Source organism: Chrysoperla carnea, chromosome X, assembly GCF_905475395.1.
Source record: "Chrysoperla carnea chromosome X, inChrCarn1.1, whole genome shotgun sequence".
Taxonomy (NCBI): domain Eukaryota; kingdom Metazoa; phylum Arthropoda; class Insecta; order Neuroptera; family Chrysopidae; genus Chrysoperla; species Chrysoperla carnea.
In genome coordinates this window covers 34,422,190-34,441,448 of record NC_058342.1, presented here as the reverse complement: position 1 = coordinate 34,441,448, position 19,259 = coordinate 34,422,190, and the positions used below count along the sequence as shown (strand labels likewise).

The window sequence follows — 19,259 nt, the reverse complement described above, 5'->3', positions numbered from 1 at the left end:
TGGTCTCAGAGGAACCTGATGCAATGGTATTCCCGCCGTCAGGTACCTCTGAGGCCAATTCTGTAATGATATTCATGTTCAGCCACCCCAAAAATCCTCGCGTAACAAGTTTGGACCGATTATATAACAAATTTAAACGAAAACTCCACTAAACGACGAAGAACTGTTTACCCTGAGCACCAAGTACCTCTGAGACCAATTCTGTTTGACCGCCGTGTACCAAGTTTTAAATTATTTTCATCACAACTAACCGAATTCCGGTTCAAATCATTTTTTGGAATATAAAGAATTTTGAAAATTAAACACTCTTTTATTTAAATTGAAGCCATTCAAGAAACCGAAGACCAAACGCTAATTTTTAACCGCAATCTTTTTTCGCTTATGGCTCTTTTTAACCCCCGACTAAAAAGAAGGATCTTATAAATTTAACATGTCTGTGTGTCTGTCAGTGGCATTGCAGCTTCTAAACGAATGAACCGATTGCCTTGAAACATAACTGAAAACACTCTCCATCAAATAACCTTTCAATAATGTGGCGATTTTACAAAACAGTTTACGAGAAAGTGCCTAAAAACGTTAAATTCAACTCGATTACATAAAAAAATGATTTTTTTTAAATTTACAGTTAAGGACATAAAAAAAGAGCATGTTAATTGATTATGTTAAGGATGTATGAGCATGATAGTGGGGGCACAAATTTAAAAATAGATATTTTCAATTTTGATGATAAATTTATATTATTACTTGACGATATAAGACGAAAAGTAAGAATAAAATTTTTCGATATCTGGCTTAATTTTCAAAATATCGAAAATTGAAAATTTTGTTTTATTATTCAGCTTTCGATATTTCGAAAACCAAGGCACATATCGAAAAATTTTATTATTATTTTTCGTCTACATTCATGAAGTTACAACAAAATTCATCATCAAAGTTGAAAATAAGATAAAAATAATTTCAACCCTTAATCTACCCTGCTCTTACATCCCTTATATGGACGATGACACTTAGTTTTTTTCTTTTCTAATGCATTGCTAATATGTTTACTTTCTATTAAAAAGTTTTTTTTAAATTTGTTTTCATTCATTCCAAATGAAAATTATCAAAAACTGCCAAAATATGTCGTTTTTTGAGATTCCTCCATAAGAGCCAATGTATTTTATATCGATTTTTAATGACTTTTTTCTTAAAAATTTGCACGGTTACCTAAGCTGAAATTTTAATCACATATTCTTTGAGTAAAAGACTACCTACAAACAAATTTTGAGCCTTTAAATCAAACATTGTTGTCATGCTCATACATCCTTAATAGAAATTAAAAACACCTTTTCAGAGAGATCAAAAAACGACTTAAACCAGTATTGGAATTAAAAATTTTGTTGTAATCAATATATATCTACGATATAGATACGCATATAAGCGTGTTTACTTTAGCTTGAGCCTAAGCTAGTTAGAGTAGCTTATAGCACCACACAGCTACTCCAAAAACAATGACGTAATCTCATTGAATTCGTAGAATTGAAACAATAAAATAAATAGTTTTTGTTATTATTTTTTAAAATAAAGCTTTGTATTTATTAAAAAGATGATAAGACAATTGGAGACAAATAGATTAGAACCTTTGACGTAAGTCCCCCCATATTTTGTGTTATAAAAATTTTAACTGAGTACAGAATGTAAGGAAAAGTTTTGCAAAAAAAAGATATGACTCAACTCTTAATTCACCAAATTTTTACTCAAATTCTAAATAAATTTCATCATTTTTTTCAAAAAACCCATACATCATCGAAATGAAAAGGCATCTACGGTAGTTTGAATAAGAATAGGGGTAGGGGTAGGGGGTCTATAAACATAGAAAGGGGTCTAGAATATTGAAAATAAAAAAAGGAGATTTAAAAGGATCGTTGAATTGATGCAACCAATCGGTTTTGTTTTTTTCTCGAAGAAGGCTGATTTTTAGTCAAAAAAGCGCCTAATGTCGGCTCATTTCGTGGCTAGAACAGACCATCTTTCTCCGAGGAAAAAAGATATCCCAATTATCAGAAAACAAACTGAAACGTCAAAACAAGGAACGCTCACAATCAGCTTTGATTTTTCCTCGAAAAAGGTTGATTTTTATACCATGTATATGAAAATATATCAAGGTATCCTAAGTTTAGTACCAAGTTTGTAACGCTTAAAAATATTGATGCTACGAACAAATTTTGATAAAGGTTTTCATAAAATGACCTAATTGGTCCATTTATGGTTGTCCGTCTGTCTGTTCGTTTGTCATCACGATAACTCAAAAACGAAAAAAGATATCAAGTTGAAATTTTACAGCGTGCTCAGGTAGTAAAAAGTGAGCAACTAATAAGTCAATCGGATCTTGGGTCCGTAAGATCCATCTTGTAAACCGTTAGAGATAGAACAAAAGTTTAAATGTAAAAAATGTTCTTTATAAAAAAATAAACAACTTTTGCTTGAAACATTTTTTCGAAAACATCACTGTTTACCCGTGAGGGCCCGAATATTGTATAGTATGTATTATACGGGAATATCAGAAATGTGTATGTGACATGTATATATGAGTGGCTATCTCTTTTTACTTACGTGACGTGAACAAACAAACTGCTCCGTAATCAGCACTGTCTATACATAGTATTTCAATAATTTACTCAGTCAACTGTTTGTTTTCACTTGTTGGTAAAAAAAATTACCCAAATTAGGTCCTAATATCGAATATAACGACGATAATTGGAGATCCCTTCAAAGTAGTTATAATCGGTTTCACAATTTTATTATCTCAACGTCAAAATTGGGATTTCTTTTGATATTTTGTGTATAACCACATATCGAACAATTGTAGATCGATAAATTCGACACTTAAATCGCAAATATCTCATTTTCGAAAGATTTAATTCACGAAACAAATAGTTTTTTAAGAATATTCGCTCAAACAACTTTATCATAAAGTACTTATTATTTATTTGAGTTCAATCAACCTTTCAATTTTTTTTGCACCATGTTTTTGAACACTCTGTAAAATCATAAATAGATTCATCCTTTCAAAATAATAAGAAAAAGTGATTGTAATAGTTTTTTTTAATAAATGTTTATCAATCAACTTCCTGTCTAACACTTTAGACCTTTTTGGGACCTCGGGAATGACAGTTGCTTAGTCATTTTATTAAAGAAGGTCTACGATTTCACCAGAACTCACATTTTCGGGCTAATCCAACTTGAATCACATTTAAAGAGATATCGATAAAGAAGCAGGTCTTTAGAGTCGACTTTCTCCTAAATAAAGGTCTATCACTAGATCCCAAATTTCTGGACTAATCCAATTTAATTACTTTTAAAAAGATGTCGATAAAGAATCAGGTCTTCACAGTTGACTTTCTGCTTCATGTGTAGGTCTACGATTTCACTAGATCTTACATTTTCGGACTAATCCAACTAATCACATTTAAAGAGATTTCGATAAAAAAGCAGGTCTTAAGAGTCGACTTTCTCCTAAATAAAGGTCTATCACTAGATTCCAAATTTCTGGACTAATCCAATTTAATTACTTTTAAAAAGATGTCGATAAAGAATCAGGTCTTCAGAGTCGACTTTCTGCTTAATGTGTAGGTCTACGATTTCACTAGATCTTGCATTTTTCGGACTAATCCAGGTGGATCAGATTTTGGTAAAAATCTCAACAAAGGCGAGTTAAGTAAGGGTTGAAAAAGAATAATCACTAAAAAAAGGTTAAGGATGCAACTAAGATACTTTCACATTCCAGCAAAATGTCTTTGCAAAATCAGAATGAGATGCCTGGGCTTTAATTCGTTCGTGGTAGCTCAAAGTAAATAAAGAGGGGGGTATAAGGCTCGAAAATGACCTCAGAGTTACCGGAAAATAATTTGACATGGACAAGAATGAAAGAGGCTGAGGAATATGCAGGTTTTTTTCTTTTCTGGAGCGTTTTTCATTCATAAAGAAAGCGAGAGGTTTAGGAGATAGAGGATTAGGAATGAAAAATTAATTAGGCTTCTACCCGTCAAGATTATATGCAAGGTTTTTCCTCTCCTGGAGTTTTTTTCATTCATAAAGAAGGAGAGTCTACATTAAACACAGAGAATAAGTGATTCAGAAGACAAGTTCATTCAGGGGTCGATAAAACCTAGTGAAAGGCTTACTTCCCAGGTTTTGAATTTACTCCTCTCACAAGTATTATGTACACGAAAAACATAAATTTAGCATGCCGTACCCTTTTAAAATACTTAAATAAAAAAAGTAAAAAAAATACATACTTGAGGTAATAAACTTGTCCTTCAGGAGTTCGTGCTTGTTCCCATCCAGGTGGTAAAGGTCCTTGTTCTTCCTGTACCGAACTGACAACATCATACGATCTTTGTTTCATATGATGTGCGCTATTTACTTGCGGTGGTTGTCCAGCATTTTGTCCGACCGCATACGTCTGTTGCAGTGATGCAGGTGAACTATGTGCTCTCGCATGTGTTACCTGTAACGTACACCCTTGTACACCTGAATTCTGTTGTGAACCAACAACGGAACCCCCTGTCGTTGTCGAAACATTCGATGTACCACCTCCAGCCGAACCAAATGCTGAATCCGCACTGTTCTCACGTGAATGTGATATCGATGGTGATTTCGAACCCGTCGATGGTGGATTAAAAAATGAATTTGGTAATTTTCTCATACGCAACGGCACTTGTAATGGTCGCTTTGAATCTGGCTTTAGTACAGTGTCAAACAATGCTTGTAAATCAGAATCACTGTCCTGATCAACTCGTACAACTAATTTACCAGATTTTAATTCATCAGGATTATTATTACTTGTATTATTGCTATTATTTAAAGCCATTGTTTATAAAAAAAAAAAAACAACTTTTATAAAACTTATTTCACACGAATTACTTTTAAAACTTTTAAAAAACTTCAAACTTAAATTAAAGGATTGTTTAGTTTTAAGAAACACATCAAAAAAAAATTTATATATTTTTTGTTTTAAGAGAAATTTTTATTTCGTTTTAATTACCATTTTGATTGAACTTTTTATTTATTTTTTTTATCCACACATCACCACAAAAGTTTTATGTACCCAAAATACCCCGAGAAAAACAAAAAAAAAAAGTGTACAATAAAAAAAAAAAAAAAAAAAAAAAAAAGGTATCCACACGTCTCTTACACCCTATCAAACCCGCACAAAACTGACTACTAAGTATATAAAATTTCATTTATTCTAATATTTTTTTTTCAGAGAGTGTGTTTCAGGCAATGTTGTGTATGTATCAAAGAGTATGTATGTATATCTACAATCGGATCTGATCGTTAATAATCGGCTTTTGAAATATAATTGTTGTGATCTTTGTTCCACTTGTTTGTGTGATGTATAGTGGGTGCTTTGTTCTATGATACAAATAATATTATAAACATAGATACATAATTTAGACACGACAGACTTAAAACAACACATTGCTTTTGCTTCTGTGTATATTAACAAATGATATTGATAAGTGTAATGCACTGTAGAGGACTCTGGCCTCGCAAAGACACGCAAACACTAAAAAGGAGGACAGACGGACTTATTCAAACATTTACTCAAATTTATTAATACTAACGGTGTCAATGAAATTCATACTATCTTGAAATTCATACTATTTCATTTCTCTTAAAATATTTATAGTAATAGTTGGGCTGAAAAGTTCATTATCTAACATCAATCAATCAAGAGTTCTGTATCGTCTAGAGCAGGCATAGGCAAATGTGGCTTACAGAAGTCCCTCGGACTCCTAACTTAAAATACAAGTAAGACACTGACAACCTAAGATACGAGTAAGACAGAGAGACAACATTTTTCGTAACCTAACATAGTAATACAAATTTTTTTGGTAAAATTCGATTTAAATGTTCAAAAAGTTGCCTTCGAGGGCGATAGAGCGATTATAAACGACCATACTATTTTTCAATACTATTTTCATAGTACGATTTGTCTGACCTCAAAATAAGCTCCAGTTTCGGCAATTATCTATTCATCGGCGCTAAATCTCTTTCCATCGAGCATTCTCTTGAAGTCTGAGAATAGGAACAAGACGCTGGGAGAATACGGTTGATGCGGAAGCAATTCAAAGCCCAATTCATGCAATTTTGATGAAACAGCAAGTTGCTTCACTCAAAATGATGTATCTCATAAACTAAACTAATAGTACGGCAGCTGTCAAATATACACACATGTCTTTTCTAGGTTAGAATTAACTAAAAATAAGATGGATTTAATACTAGTAGCGCCATCTACGTGTCAACATACGAACTTATCAGCCCACCCAATATTTCTTCTTCCTTGCAACATCATTTTAAGCTACATGTTAAGACCTTAGATTATCTATCATTATATAGGCCCAATGTGTATCAAGTATGTACATTTTTGATTCGCTGAGAAGATTAACAAAGACAAGAATACAATATTCAAATAACTGCCAGAGAAACACAGTTCCAGAGTATGATATTCAATGCGCATACTCGTATTGACGGATAATAATCACGCTCTCTCATTTATTATTCTTCCCAATCTTCTTTGAGATGTGGTTCTCACTCTGTTGCCAAAGCCAGTTAGTATATTTTCTAAGGTTATGACAATATGATAATAGGAAGATTTTTAGATTTGTTTCGTCGGACCAATATATTTGGAGCTGTCCAGCAAAATGGGTGGGTATCAGCCAGTTTATAACTAAAATTAATAATTTTTTAATTGAGAAAAAGTATTGTTACAGTCAGAAAAAATCTTCAAACTTTGAATTTTTCAGATAAACAAATATTTGATTTTTTAATAATTTCGGATCATTTCAAATGTTCATGTATGTATCGCACACTCCCTGTTTAAGACGTTTACTTGTGTTGTGTGAGAATAACAGATTATAGAGTGAAGTGGGGTAAAGAGATGGTTTATAGTCTCAAGATAGACGGACTGTATCACCTCATGCCGTACCTCTATTTAAGCTACATGGTCGCTTGCTTATTACTCGGCTGCTTGGCAGCCTTATTGCCTTCCGGCTTTATGACGATCTGGTGCCATCATAGAGTTATTCTAAATATAAACTAGAGTTATATTTAAAATTCTAAATTCAATATTTCATTCATACCATCAAACTTCTCATCGGAAAATAACAAACTTCGAAAAAAATTTTATCGTTTAAAAATGATTTTCGATCTAATTCGAACTGTTTCTAAAATTAAGTTGTTTTTTTTAAATATCTTTTAGAACTCTATTACATTAGCTATGAATGATAAACTTCTAAATGGCGCCACTTACAAATGCACCTGTTGCATATAAGAAATTCACCTGATTTTCAATAATGGTTCAGATCTTGGCTATTTTATTTTTTGTTTTATTTGAGACGAGGGTTTAGAAATCGATTTTAAAAATATATTTTATGATTCATCTTAAATAAAAACATAATTATTAAGATTTACTTGTTCCAACCATCATGTTTTAATATTCATAAATTAACTACGGTTAAAGATTAACAACTAGAACTAATTATCAATTATTTTGATCAAAAGATAAGTAACTCTACCTATTAGTTAGAAATTGAACTAGCAGGGTATCCATGTTTAAAAATTTTAAATATATTTTCTAATTCAGTAATTGCATAAAAGATAGTGAGGTCTTGGAAACCGAACTAACTAGGGATATGAAAAAGTTTTTGAAATCAGTCTTTTTCCTAATTTTGAATAAAGCCGTGGCTAATACTGTCAACTCTCCGGTTTTCGAAGAATAATTTCCGGAGATTTGCTCAAATTTCCATAACAATTTCAAAGATATTTTGATGATTTTATTATCATTGCATAAACAGTGCACTTAGAGTTACTTTAATGACTTGACGACACTTGTAATCAGCGGCCTTTCGACGATGTGACAATCAGTCGGCGCCGTGTTTTATTTTTGATCTTCGTAGATCCTCTTGACACCTCCTTTTATACGACCCTCCTTATAAAAATTTGTCTTTTCTGCCTTGTTTTTACTCTTCGTAAATCACCCGGATTCCTTACATACATATATTTTACTCGTATTTCTTACTATTGCGCAACCATAAGATGTATGTTGCTATAAGTACAGTCGGTTTTCAAACCTATTTTTAATGACTTGTATAATTCACTAACAGATGTCGTAAGTGACGCATTATGTTTGCTTAGGCTTTTTAACGAAAAGCTAAATTATAAAAAAATTTATTTTAAAATTGTTCAATGTTTCCTAAATATATTTTTAATTGATCTCAAAAATGCTAAAAACTTTAAGTATAAAATGATTTTTCTCATTTGAGTATACCAAAGTTGTGTGGCGTTCGTACTCGATTTTTTAGGGTTCCGTTGCCAAATTATGAAACTAGAATCGTTATAATTTCAAATTTCTTCTTTTTCTTTCGAATCAATTTTGAGCATAAAAATCCCTTCATTTTGGTATAAATACTCCAGTGTGCGGGGTCAAATAAGGCCGCCCTAACCCGAAAAAAGTCGATTTCCAAAAAAGGGGCATTATTGTTGATAGCTTCCATTCTGGTTAAATGTCTTTTGGATAAATTTTCCGAATCGAGTTAGAAACTAGAAACCCTTGAAATACTACACATCGCACAAAAAAAATATCCTGGTACGATATTTGCATAAAATAAAATCAATATTTCGACGCAAGCGTTTCGCTACGCGAACGATATCAAAAACTATAAAAGATTGTGTGCGACTATAAATGATCAAAATACTGTCAAATTAGCAAGTGATTTTAAAAACAATATATTTTTAAAACAAAATATTACACAAAATATTTTTGCACCGATTTTGAATCCATCTGATATTTGAAATTGGAAGAAGTCTTCCCGTATTTTATTCTGGAAATATACATTCAACAGTTTGATAAATAAGAACTTGTGGACAGTTCCGTTAGTTCATCATATGGTCAAGTGAAAATTTGTTGTTAATCAAATTAAACGCAGTTAAAAGCAAGTGAGTGGATTCAGATATCTGATAATTGACCATCTTTTATCAATTTGAGCAATAAAATTGTCCCAGCCTGTGGAGTGCGCTTCATTAAAATTAATTCTTAAAAAAAAAAAAATCAACAAAGCATTTACCGAGTGTACAAGCAAAAATCGTGTTGTATTTTACTCTTGAAATTTTCCATTTTCAAAACTTTTATGCAAAACTTTTCTTAGACCTTAACTACAGGTCAAACTGGGCTATTGTGACAGGGTTTGGGGGTTGACAATTTTTAAGGATGTACGACCACTAAGGCAATTTTATATGAAGTTGGACTAAGTCTAAATCAGTTCTGAAAATTTACGAGATAAGGGGGTGGGGGTTGCCTGATTAATTAAATAATGACTTTGGAAAGTAGGTATATTTAACGGTAAATGGATTATTTGTTTTCATATAGATTTCTCCTAAACTAGTCGGTGAAAATTAAAAAAAACTATTTAAATTAAAGTTAGAACCTTAATAAATTATTGAAAACAAATAAAAACCTGTTGTGCCCGACTAATTAAGGATGTATGAGCACGGTAGTGGGGACACAAATTTAAAAAAATATATATTTTCAATTTTGATGGTGAATTATGTTATAACTTGACGATATAAGACTAAAAGTAAGAATACAATTTTTCGATATCTGGCGTAGTTTTCAAAATATCGAAAATTTTGTTTAACTGTTAAAGCTTTCGATATTTCGAAATCCAAGACAGATATCGAAAAATTTTATTCTTATTTGTCATCTACATCCATGAAGTTATAACAAAATTCATCATCAAAGTTGAAAATAAGATAAAAATAATTTCAACCCTATATCTTAAATTGCCTTGGTGTTCGTACTACCTTAACCATTAATTTTAACGAAAAATTGTACAGAACCATTTTTAATTCAAAGCATTCAAAGCGCATTTTTTTCGATTTTCGATTTTTTTTTTGAAATTTTGTAAAATCTCGAAAAATTTTGTTTTTCAGAGTTCAAAAATAAGTTTCTTCAAAGCACCGTGTCGTCAGGAAATGATTGTTAAGGTAAATATATCTAAAAATTCATTAAAAAATTAGTTTTTTCTCGACTTAAAACTCAAAACTCGAGTGAATTTTTAAAATTATTAAATTTTCATTCGATGTATACTCACGAAGAGAAATTTGATTTACGAGTATTTCGGTCTTTTAATAAATAACGCATTATTTACATTAAAACGTAAATATAGATACGCGCAAAATATAAAACCCTGAGAAAATTTTTAAAATATAAATCCAGCACCGCTTGGATCATAGAATTCGTTAAAATCAAAACTACTGATACATAGTCTAAGAGCTATTATGCCGAAAATCAGTTTCAAACAACTAAGCTGTTGAAATTTTTCAAATATTTATTCTTTATAATCTCTCTTCAAAACTTTCTTACTTGAAAGCTTAGAACGTCACCCAAACTTTGACTTGGAAGTTCTATCAAAAATTACGTCTTTGTGATATCAAAATTAATTTCTAGAACAAAAAAAATCCGGTAAAAGTTATCGTATCGAATAGGGTATCGGACTAAATCGATAGGAGTTCGGAGTTCTAACTGAACGTAATTTTAAAAATATTTAATGAACGTTTAAAGTTTATAATTAAACAAAGAGAAAGATACCCACTAGTGACGTCATACGTGGGTATCACCATAGAGAATATATATAAAACTTTGCTTTGCTAAAAGGAGATGGGAAATCTTTGAATGCAATCTTTGATTGCTTATAACTTCTTCGTTTTTTAATCAATTTTAATTTCACTTTCAAATTTTCTCATGGTATTAAGTCTAGTTTTACATTTTTATGGGTGATATGACCAATTCGACATCAGGATTATTCCCTATTATAAATTGAGGCTACTTTTTTGGTATTAAAATGATCACTTGAATCTACTAAGAAGCCTCAAAGTGCCATGAAATTAGTGACGAGAAACACTCATTTTTCTGGAGAATAATTGGGACCTATACTCGACGCTTGTCGTCTGACAATTAGCTTTCATTTTTTCTCAGAAACACATTTTAGATTGGAAAATAATCGGGCTTCCAAATCGACCATTGACACTTGACAATCGAAGTTTCATTTAGAAACGACTGGTCTAAAATTATCAACTTTCGACTGGTTTAACTTTAACGACTGGTCTAAAATCTTTCGAGGGAGAATCGATTCAATGAAAACCCCGAATGTATGGTGGTATTTTTTTGATACATGAGCTCTTCGACTAATTATTTGATGAGTGCGGTATTTTAGTGCCAGAACATGTGTTTATTTTTAAACTTTATAACAATAATATCAAACATACATTAGTCCCATTACATTAGAATAGATGATAGTTTATATACGTATGTTTGTATAGTATCGTTCAAAAAAAATGCGCTAATCTACAAAGGAATCGTATTTTTCGATTGTGTGTGTGTAAGAATTTTTCTATACAATTAAAATCACTTTTAAAAGCATCGCATAGTGGAGGATTTATACCAAATTTCCGGACAAATGTCAGAAAACGTGCATTGAAAGTTGTTTTTTGGTGTAGTTAGATAAAATGACCAAAAAAAATTCGATAATTGTTTAACAGTGGGACTCGTAGTAAGTCTAGGTATTTAAATCACAGGGTTTAATATGGACTTGACTCATATTTTTAGATCACTTTTTAATCACTGTTAAATTTGAATGTTGAACAAATGCAATTATAGTAAACTAACCTCAAAATAAATTCAAAAAAACTGAATTTTACTTTTAATGGACTTATATGGTTTGTTTTTAATGGACTTATACGACGGACTCTTTTAGCACGACCCGTGCGTAATTCCGGGGAGGAACGTACTTGTTGTAATACAAGATATGGTCTGAGTACAATCGCAGGCGTTCCGAAGATCTTATGTCACTTCCAAAGTTCCGAAGATCTTATGTTCGCAAAGTTGTTGCGGCTATTACAGGACACTGGTTGGGCGGCAAGCATGCTGAACACATGAGCCTGGTAGTGTACCACGACTACTGCAGGAGCTGTCACAGTGATGACGAGGAGGAGACAATGTCTCATCTTCTCTGTCACTGCCCAGCTCTTGTCATGAGAAGATGGACTTACTTGAACCAGCCTCTCTTTGACGACCTCTCCGACCTGGAGTCCGTCGATATTAAGGATCTCCTGCTGTTCTTAAACAGCTCCAAATGGTTCATGGAGTACCGGGGATGGACCAATCCTTTTTCGGTATCACAACGGACCCTATGGTCTAAGTGTGTCCCACCCCAGGACAGCCACTCTAACCTAACCTAACCTACACACACTTTCAAAATTAAGGTATTTTTTTGTTGTAGATTGTCGCGTTTTTTTTGAACTGAACTATATGTTATGTTTGTACTTATTTCGTTAGTAGTGTTTACTGTTGAGTGTTGACTGTTGACTGTTGAATGTAGACTAGACTTGCTAGTGTAAACTAGTGTTCACATTCACATATTATTAAATATTATCAAATTAATATATCAACAAACAAAATGTTTTGTTTGTAAAAACAGAAGCAGGACATGTGGCCTTTTTATTCACCAAAACAACAACAAATCTAATTCAAATTCAAAATCAAACACAAATTTATTCAAATTCAAACAAATTTATATATCAAAATCAAAATGGATTGTTTAAACTCAATTCATGTAAGTTTGATTAGTTATAAATTAATTGATTACAATACTTAGTAATTGAACTTAATTTATTTCATTTATTTTTTATTCAAAAACGTTCTAAATATATTTATTCATTCATTTATAACAAAAAGGTTTATTATTTGTAAAAATCTTTTAACAAAAACTTTAAACTATTCTATGGAAATAGAATTCTATGAAAACTTTAATTTTGCGAGGGAAAATTTGTAAAATTTCTATACACTTACACCAGAATTTATTATCATATCTATGCGCGTAAAAGAAAAACGTTTATAGATTTTACAACTTAAAAAAAACTAGTGAAAATAAACAATTGACTGAGTTAATTGTTGAAATACCCTGTATTGAGAGTGTGAAAAACCAGTGAGTTTAAAAAACCAACAACGCTATTTATTTGGTTTTCGAAAATTTCGAATTTATTTTCTAGAATTATTTTTCGTTTTTCGAGAATGTTTCACAAGACCACTATTTAAAGCTACCTGCAAATTTTCAACTGACTATCTTTTATAGTTTTGGAGAAAATGGACAAACAGTGATGTTTACAAAAAAATGTTTCAAATAAAAGTTGTTGTTTTTTTTATAAGGAACATTTTTTATATTTAAACTTTTATTCTATCTCTAAGGGTTTACAAGATGAGTCTTACAGATCCAAGACCCAATTGACCTATGTTGATATTCAGCTTGATATTTCTTTTCGTTTTTAAGTTATCGTGTCGACAGGCAGACGGACCAACGAAAATGGATTAATTAGGTGATTTTATGAACACCTATACGAAAAATTTGTTGGTAGCCTCAATATTTTTAAGCGTTACTAACTTGGGACTAAACTGAGTATACCTTGTTATATATTTCATATATACAGGGTATAAAAATGTATATATAGCATGTCCCAAAATAATTCGGTATCGAAAATCGATATCCTAGAATGTTTTAGACTTTTCGGGAAATTTTTTAAATTTTCTCGAGCAGCCCCACAAGTCTACAGAGAATAAAAATTTCAATCATTAAAAAAAAAAAAAAAACATTTTCTCAAAATTTATAAACGTTGCCGAGCAAATCAATTAGGATCCATATATATTATATAAATGTAAAAGTAAGGATGTTTGTTTGTCACGCTTTCACGCAAAAACAATTAAATGGATTTGAATGAAACTTAACAATAATATAGCTCATAAAACGCGGGTAAAAGCTAGTATCATAATAAACCTAGAATGAATATGAACGTTTTTGAATAAAAAATTTGAAATAAGCGAGGAAGGATTATTAAATTTTAATTGAATTTCTTAGATGACGCGCTACAAGCATACAGGCTTCAAAGATGAAGATTCGTTAAGTTGTGGGACCGTTCAATTAACTGAAGGGATTTCAACAAGTGCTACTCATATTCGATATCATACGGTAACTTTAATTTATTTAATTAATTGAGAATACACTTGCTAGCATGTATATTATCAGCCTTATTTCAATGCATGTAAAAAGTTTCAAAATGAAAAATTTTCAATTTTGATTCGACATGATTTTATTTCGACTTAGAAATTGTGCGCTAACTTGATTTGTAATAATTTTTGGATAGCGTGGATCTTTATGGCGGACACGGACATCTTTAGAAAAAGTATTATTAATAATATTGGCCTGTCTGCTAGTAATTACGTTGCTTCTAACATGTTTATTGACAAGTTCGAAAAATAATTATAAAATACAAATATCAAATATCAATCAGCAAACGATTCAAGGTCACCAAACTAATCATGGACAATTAACTGGCGCTGATCAACAGTACTGTTTTACAGGTCGACAACTCTTTGTTTTTATACGATTCGCTTTTTTAAATCGATTTTCAAATCCAAAATACCTTAACTTCATACAAATGGGCTTAGAAATTTTTCTCATATAATTGTTTAAAAAATTTTTGAATACCGGGTATTAAATTTTTGAATACCGGGTATTCAAAAATAAGTTGTCCGTAAATTACTGTTTCATATTGTAGGAGTCAATTTGTTGCGAAATCCTTAATTATTTCTACTTTAACATTTTCTTGATAAATGATTCAAAATATTGAAATTCAAGGATCCGTTGGATTTGAAAAATCATTTCCCGTATGTTAAAAAAATGTAGTTATTAATGATAAACATTATTTTAGCTCCTTGCATCCATGCCTCGTCTGATATTTTAAAAGGCTTGGATCAATCAGTAGATCCATGTGAAAATTTTTATGAATATGCATGCAACGGTTGGGTCAAAGAAAATCCAATTCCAGAAGGGAAACCGATGTGGGGCACGTTTGCTAAATTAGAACAACATAATCAATTAATTGTGAAAAATGCTTTGGCTAAAGTTGAAGAAGATTTAAAATCAAAGGCTGAGAAAAAAGCAAAAATTTATTATGAATCGTGTATGGATTCGGAAGATGTCATCGAAAAATTAGGTGCTGAACCAATGATTAATTTACTAACGAAACTTGGAGGGTGGAATTTAACACATTCTGGATTTAATCTTTCCAAATGGAATTTACAAAAAAGTTTACAAGAAGTTCAAAATAGGTTAATCGATGTTTTAAATTTTGTTTAAAGCTCGAATTAAAACATTTTCGAATTTTTTTTTAGATACAATATGGGAGGATTATTTAATTGGGAAGTTGGCGAAGATGATCGAAATTCTTCACGTCATATTATACAAATTGATCAAGGTGGTTTAACTCTACCAACCAGAGATTATTATCTAAATATTACAGGCCATGCCAAAATTTTAGACGCTTATGAAGAGTATGTTTTCTATCATTTTTTTTTTTTGAAAATAAAAACCGACTGCCCCCATTTTAGGGGAGGGGGAAGCATTCTTTCAAAAACTACCCATTCTACCGAGCCTCGATGATACTCTGGTAAAGCCTTCCAAGATTTCAACCAAATAAAGAAAGCCTACTTTGTACGAATTTCGCTCGAAACATTTACAGGGGTCGTTAATGGTGCAGTCGGTTTCAATTGCAGGAAAATTTAACAAAAGAAAAATCGTTTTTAATTTAGATACATGGTGAAAGTGGCTTCATTGTTAGACCCAACAATCACCGACATAAATGGAACAATTCGACCTCAAGTTAAGGAAATCATACAATTTGAAACTCGTCTGGCAGCAATTTTTTCCCCGGCCGAACAGCGTCGAGATGAGGAACGAATGTATCATAACATGTCGTTGGCGGATTTAGATGAAAAAGCACCATTTATTTCATGGACCGATTATTTTAGTGATGCCTTCAAACAAGTTGGTAAAAAAATCACATCGAAAGAAATCGTTGTGGTTTACGCACCAGAATATTTACAAAATTTAACGGTTATTATCCGCGAATACAATGGAACGAAAAAGGGACAAATTGCTTTGAGTAATTACGTGATGTGGCAAACTGTCAAATCGTTAACACCAAGTTTATCACGAGAATTTCGTGATGCCTATAAACCGTTGCGTAAAGTTTTAATTGGTTCGGATGGCGGAGAAGAAACTTGGCGTTATTGTGTCCAAGAAACATCAAATGTGTTAGGTTTTGCTGTGGCGGCCATGTTTGTTCGCTTAAATAACGCATCAAAACCAAAACCACTGGCTGAGAAAATTATATCGGAAGTACGTGAAGCTTTTAAAGAAAATTTAAAGCATTTAGATTGGATGGACGCGGAAACACGAAAAGCGGCCATGGAAAAAGCTGATGGTATTTCCGATATGATTGGATATCCCGATTATATTCTGAAGCCAAAACAATTGGATGAGAAGTATGCTGGTTTGGCAGTACGTCGAGATGAATATTTCTCTAATAACATTCGAGTTAACCAATTTAACTTGAAGAAAAATTTGGAAAAATTAAATCAACCTGTTAATAAATCTGAATGGGGTAAGTTGAATCAGGCATTTCTGGACCTAATGCAAAAATTAAATGCTTCCTTCTTTACTAGGAATGACTCCACATACGGTAAACGCATACTACACCCCAACAAAGAATCAAATAGTTTTTCCAGCTGGAATTTTACAACGTCCATTCTTCGATATAAACAATCCAACGAGCTTAAACTTAGGTGCAATGGGTGTAATCATGGGACACGAATTAACTCACGCCTTCGACGACGAGGGTCGTGAATACGATACAAAAGGTAACTTAAATCGTTGGTGGAAGAATGCAACAATTGAACGATTTAAACAGAAAACCGCATGTTTTCGTAAGCAATACGATAAATATGAGATTAACAATAAACATGTGAATGGTATCCAGACATTGGGCGAGAATATGGCGGATAATGGTGGATTACGGGCTGCTTATCATGCTTACTTAAAATGGGAGGCAGAACAATTGCAAAAGAATGCAACGAATGGTAATTCAATTGTGGAAACTATGCTACCATTACCGGGATTAAATTTGACACATCGACAATTATTTTTTGTTTCTTTTGCGCAAGTGTGGTGTTCAGTTGTCACCGAGGAAGCTACAAGTAAGAATTGTATTATTTTTAATCCAAATTTCAACAGGTCTCTACATTAATATCTCTACAAACTTCTTGTGGTCATATTGAATCTGTAATTTTGAAAATTACCATTCTGATAACAGATTCATAACGAGGAATCTCGAAAACCCCAGGGACAGATTTTTTACTTCTTGATGATGTTATATCGACCATTTTTAAGCACCATTGTTAAGTCTGTCGTTTTTAAAGTGTCAATTCTGATAACGGATTGTAATCAGCGATCCCAAAAAGCTTCGAGTAAAGAATTGGAGATTTGGCACCATAGAATTTTCCCACCTTAATTATTTTTTAGAGGGAAATAAATTCTAAGAATGAAATTTTATCGGATTTTTTCAGACTTACTAATTGAGAAAGATTCGCATACACCAGCTAAATACCGGGTGATTGGTTCATTGTCAAACTTCAAGGAATTCTCTGAACAATTCGGTTGTAAACCGAACACATACATGAATCCAGAAAGTAAATGTGAAGTATGGTAAAAAGAAATTATGGAAATGCCCAGAGGAAAAAAATAAATATTTACATAATACAACAAAATATATGGCCTAAAGTCAGATGAAACAATTTGGAAAAATTAACAAACAAATTGAAGATACGTGAAAAGTACAGGGGCATCATCATCGCAACATTTTTATTAAACAATTTTTTAGATTAAGTACAAATTATTTAAACAAAGAAACAAAAAATATCTATCATGAGTTTATCAAATATGTTTTATTTGTGTGCGCATGTCCACTGACATGCGTAGTAAATTTATACAGGGTGATAAAAATAAATACTGACAAATTTTGGGCATCAAAAGAAATAATGCATGTGAATACATGATCTAAAAGTTTTCATTTTCATAAAACAGGGTGATAGGGAAATAATTCACTTACCCTCATCTTGAGAAAGAAAAGTTTTCGACCATATTTTCATATGAACTTTTTTTCATGTTCGGAGATTGTTAGTGTATTTTTGAATCATCCTGTATTATATAAACGTTGAACCCTCCCTCTGTATCTGTTGTATCCTGTTTCTCTGCTCAAATGAAAACTTGTAAACAAAAAAAAAAAAAAAAACAAAAAAAAAAATTATAAACAAAAGAAATATTATATATTAATATACAGGTTGGCCTCTCGTGATTCATACAGACCTTGTAAAATACAGAGTGTTCTTCTTTAATTTATCCTCGAAAAATCTTCAAATTTTTCATGAAAGATATTTCGGAAACTACGCATCAGATCGGAATTTGGTAAAGACCTTTTTTGTTCGTCTTGATGAGATGAATCTCATAGTAGACTTTTCCAGGGTCAATTAAAGAACACCGTGTATATTATAATGCCTGTATAAGTGAGGAGAGTGACATACGATATATATATTTATTAAATGTGGTATTATAATTGTGCTTTCCCCGAATCAAAAAAAAAAAAATGTGTATTGAGGGGGGACTATAAAAAAAAACCAGATGATTTACTTAAATAAATGTGAATACTTCCATAAACAAAACAAAAAAAAAACGGTATTAGACCCAAAAGGTGCTCATTTTCAAACAAATTTTCAATACAAAATTACAGGGAAGAAAAAAGTGAAAAAATTTTTTAATATAAAATTTTGTGTATATTTTTTCCCAAACACCCTGTAATTTATACATTTAACTATTTCTAAAAAGCTAAAAACGTTTAAAAGGGATGGGAGTGGAAATAGAGGAACTTATTTTAAACATAATTGTTTGATTATACATTTGGGTTCGTACATCCATGAGTATGAAAGTTTATATGTACCATACAATGTGTATAAGCAAGATGTAAGTAAGGTGCCTCTAAGCAAGGTACCCCAACTCTTCAAAGATTTACAATACACAAACATATAATAGTATATCTTTCTTATACACATTGTATGTACATATGAGCTCTCTCTCGTTCATGGGTGTATGAACCCAAATGTATAATCAATCAGCCTGAATAAAATTTGATATTTTAACCTCTCGTAAATTTCGACCGAGAATTAATCGATGGCTAATTCGACTGGTTTTGTGTTTAGGGTTTCTCCTTCACTCACCATTCCGCGCGGATGGAATTGTAAACGGCAATTTTACGTTGCTTCATATTTATAC

The 19,259-nt window shown here is 31.7% G+C and overlaps 2 protein-coding genes across 3 annotated transcripts in view; one reads left to right on the top strand and one right to left on the bottom strand.

Annotated features, from left to right (window-relative positions):
• Positions 1-4,863, bottom strand: part of LOC123302639 (transcriptional coactivator yorkie-like) — a 33,413-nt gene extending 28,550 nt beyond the window's left edge. Inside the window, exon 1 of the mRNA XM_044885673.1 lies at positions 4,278-4,863. Coding sequence (XP_044741608.1) covers positions 4,278-4,852 — 575 coding nt within the window. The 5' untranslated portion in view covers positions 4,853-4,863. The remainder of the gene's footprint in view (positions 1-4,277) is intronic.
• A 3,944-nt stretch (positions 4,864-8,807) lies between these two features.
• Positions 8,808-18,626, top strand: LOC123302609 (endothelin-converting enzyme homolog). 2 transcript variants are annotated; one of them, XM_044885625.1, is made up of 10 exons: positions 8,808-8,982; positions 9,976-10,029; positions 12,522-12,656; positions 13,953-14,063; positions 14,239-14,455; positions 14,806-15,205; positions 15,269-15,427; positions 15,686-16,539; positions 16,601-17,131; positions 17,501-18,626. In XM_044885625.1, the coding sequence occupies exons 3-10, from the start codon at positions 12,633-12,635 to the stop codon at positions 17,641-17,643; spliced, it is 2,439 nt and encodes an 812-aa protein (XP_044741560.1). In that variant the 5' UTR covers positions 8,808-8,982; positions 9,976-10,029; positions 12,522-12,632; the 3' UTR covers positions 17,644-18,626. The 2 variants fall into 2 exon arrangements, with proteins under 2 accessions (XP_044741560.1, XP_044741561.1); XM_044885626.1 differs by lacking the exon at positions 12,522-12,656.
• The last annotated feature ends 633 nt before the right edge of the window (positions 18,627-19,259 follow it).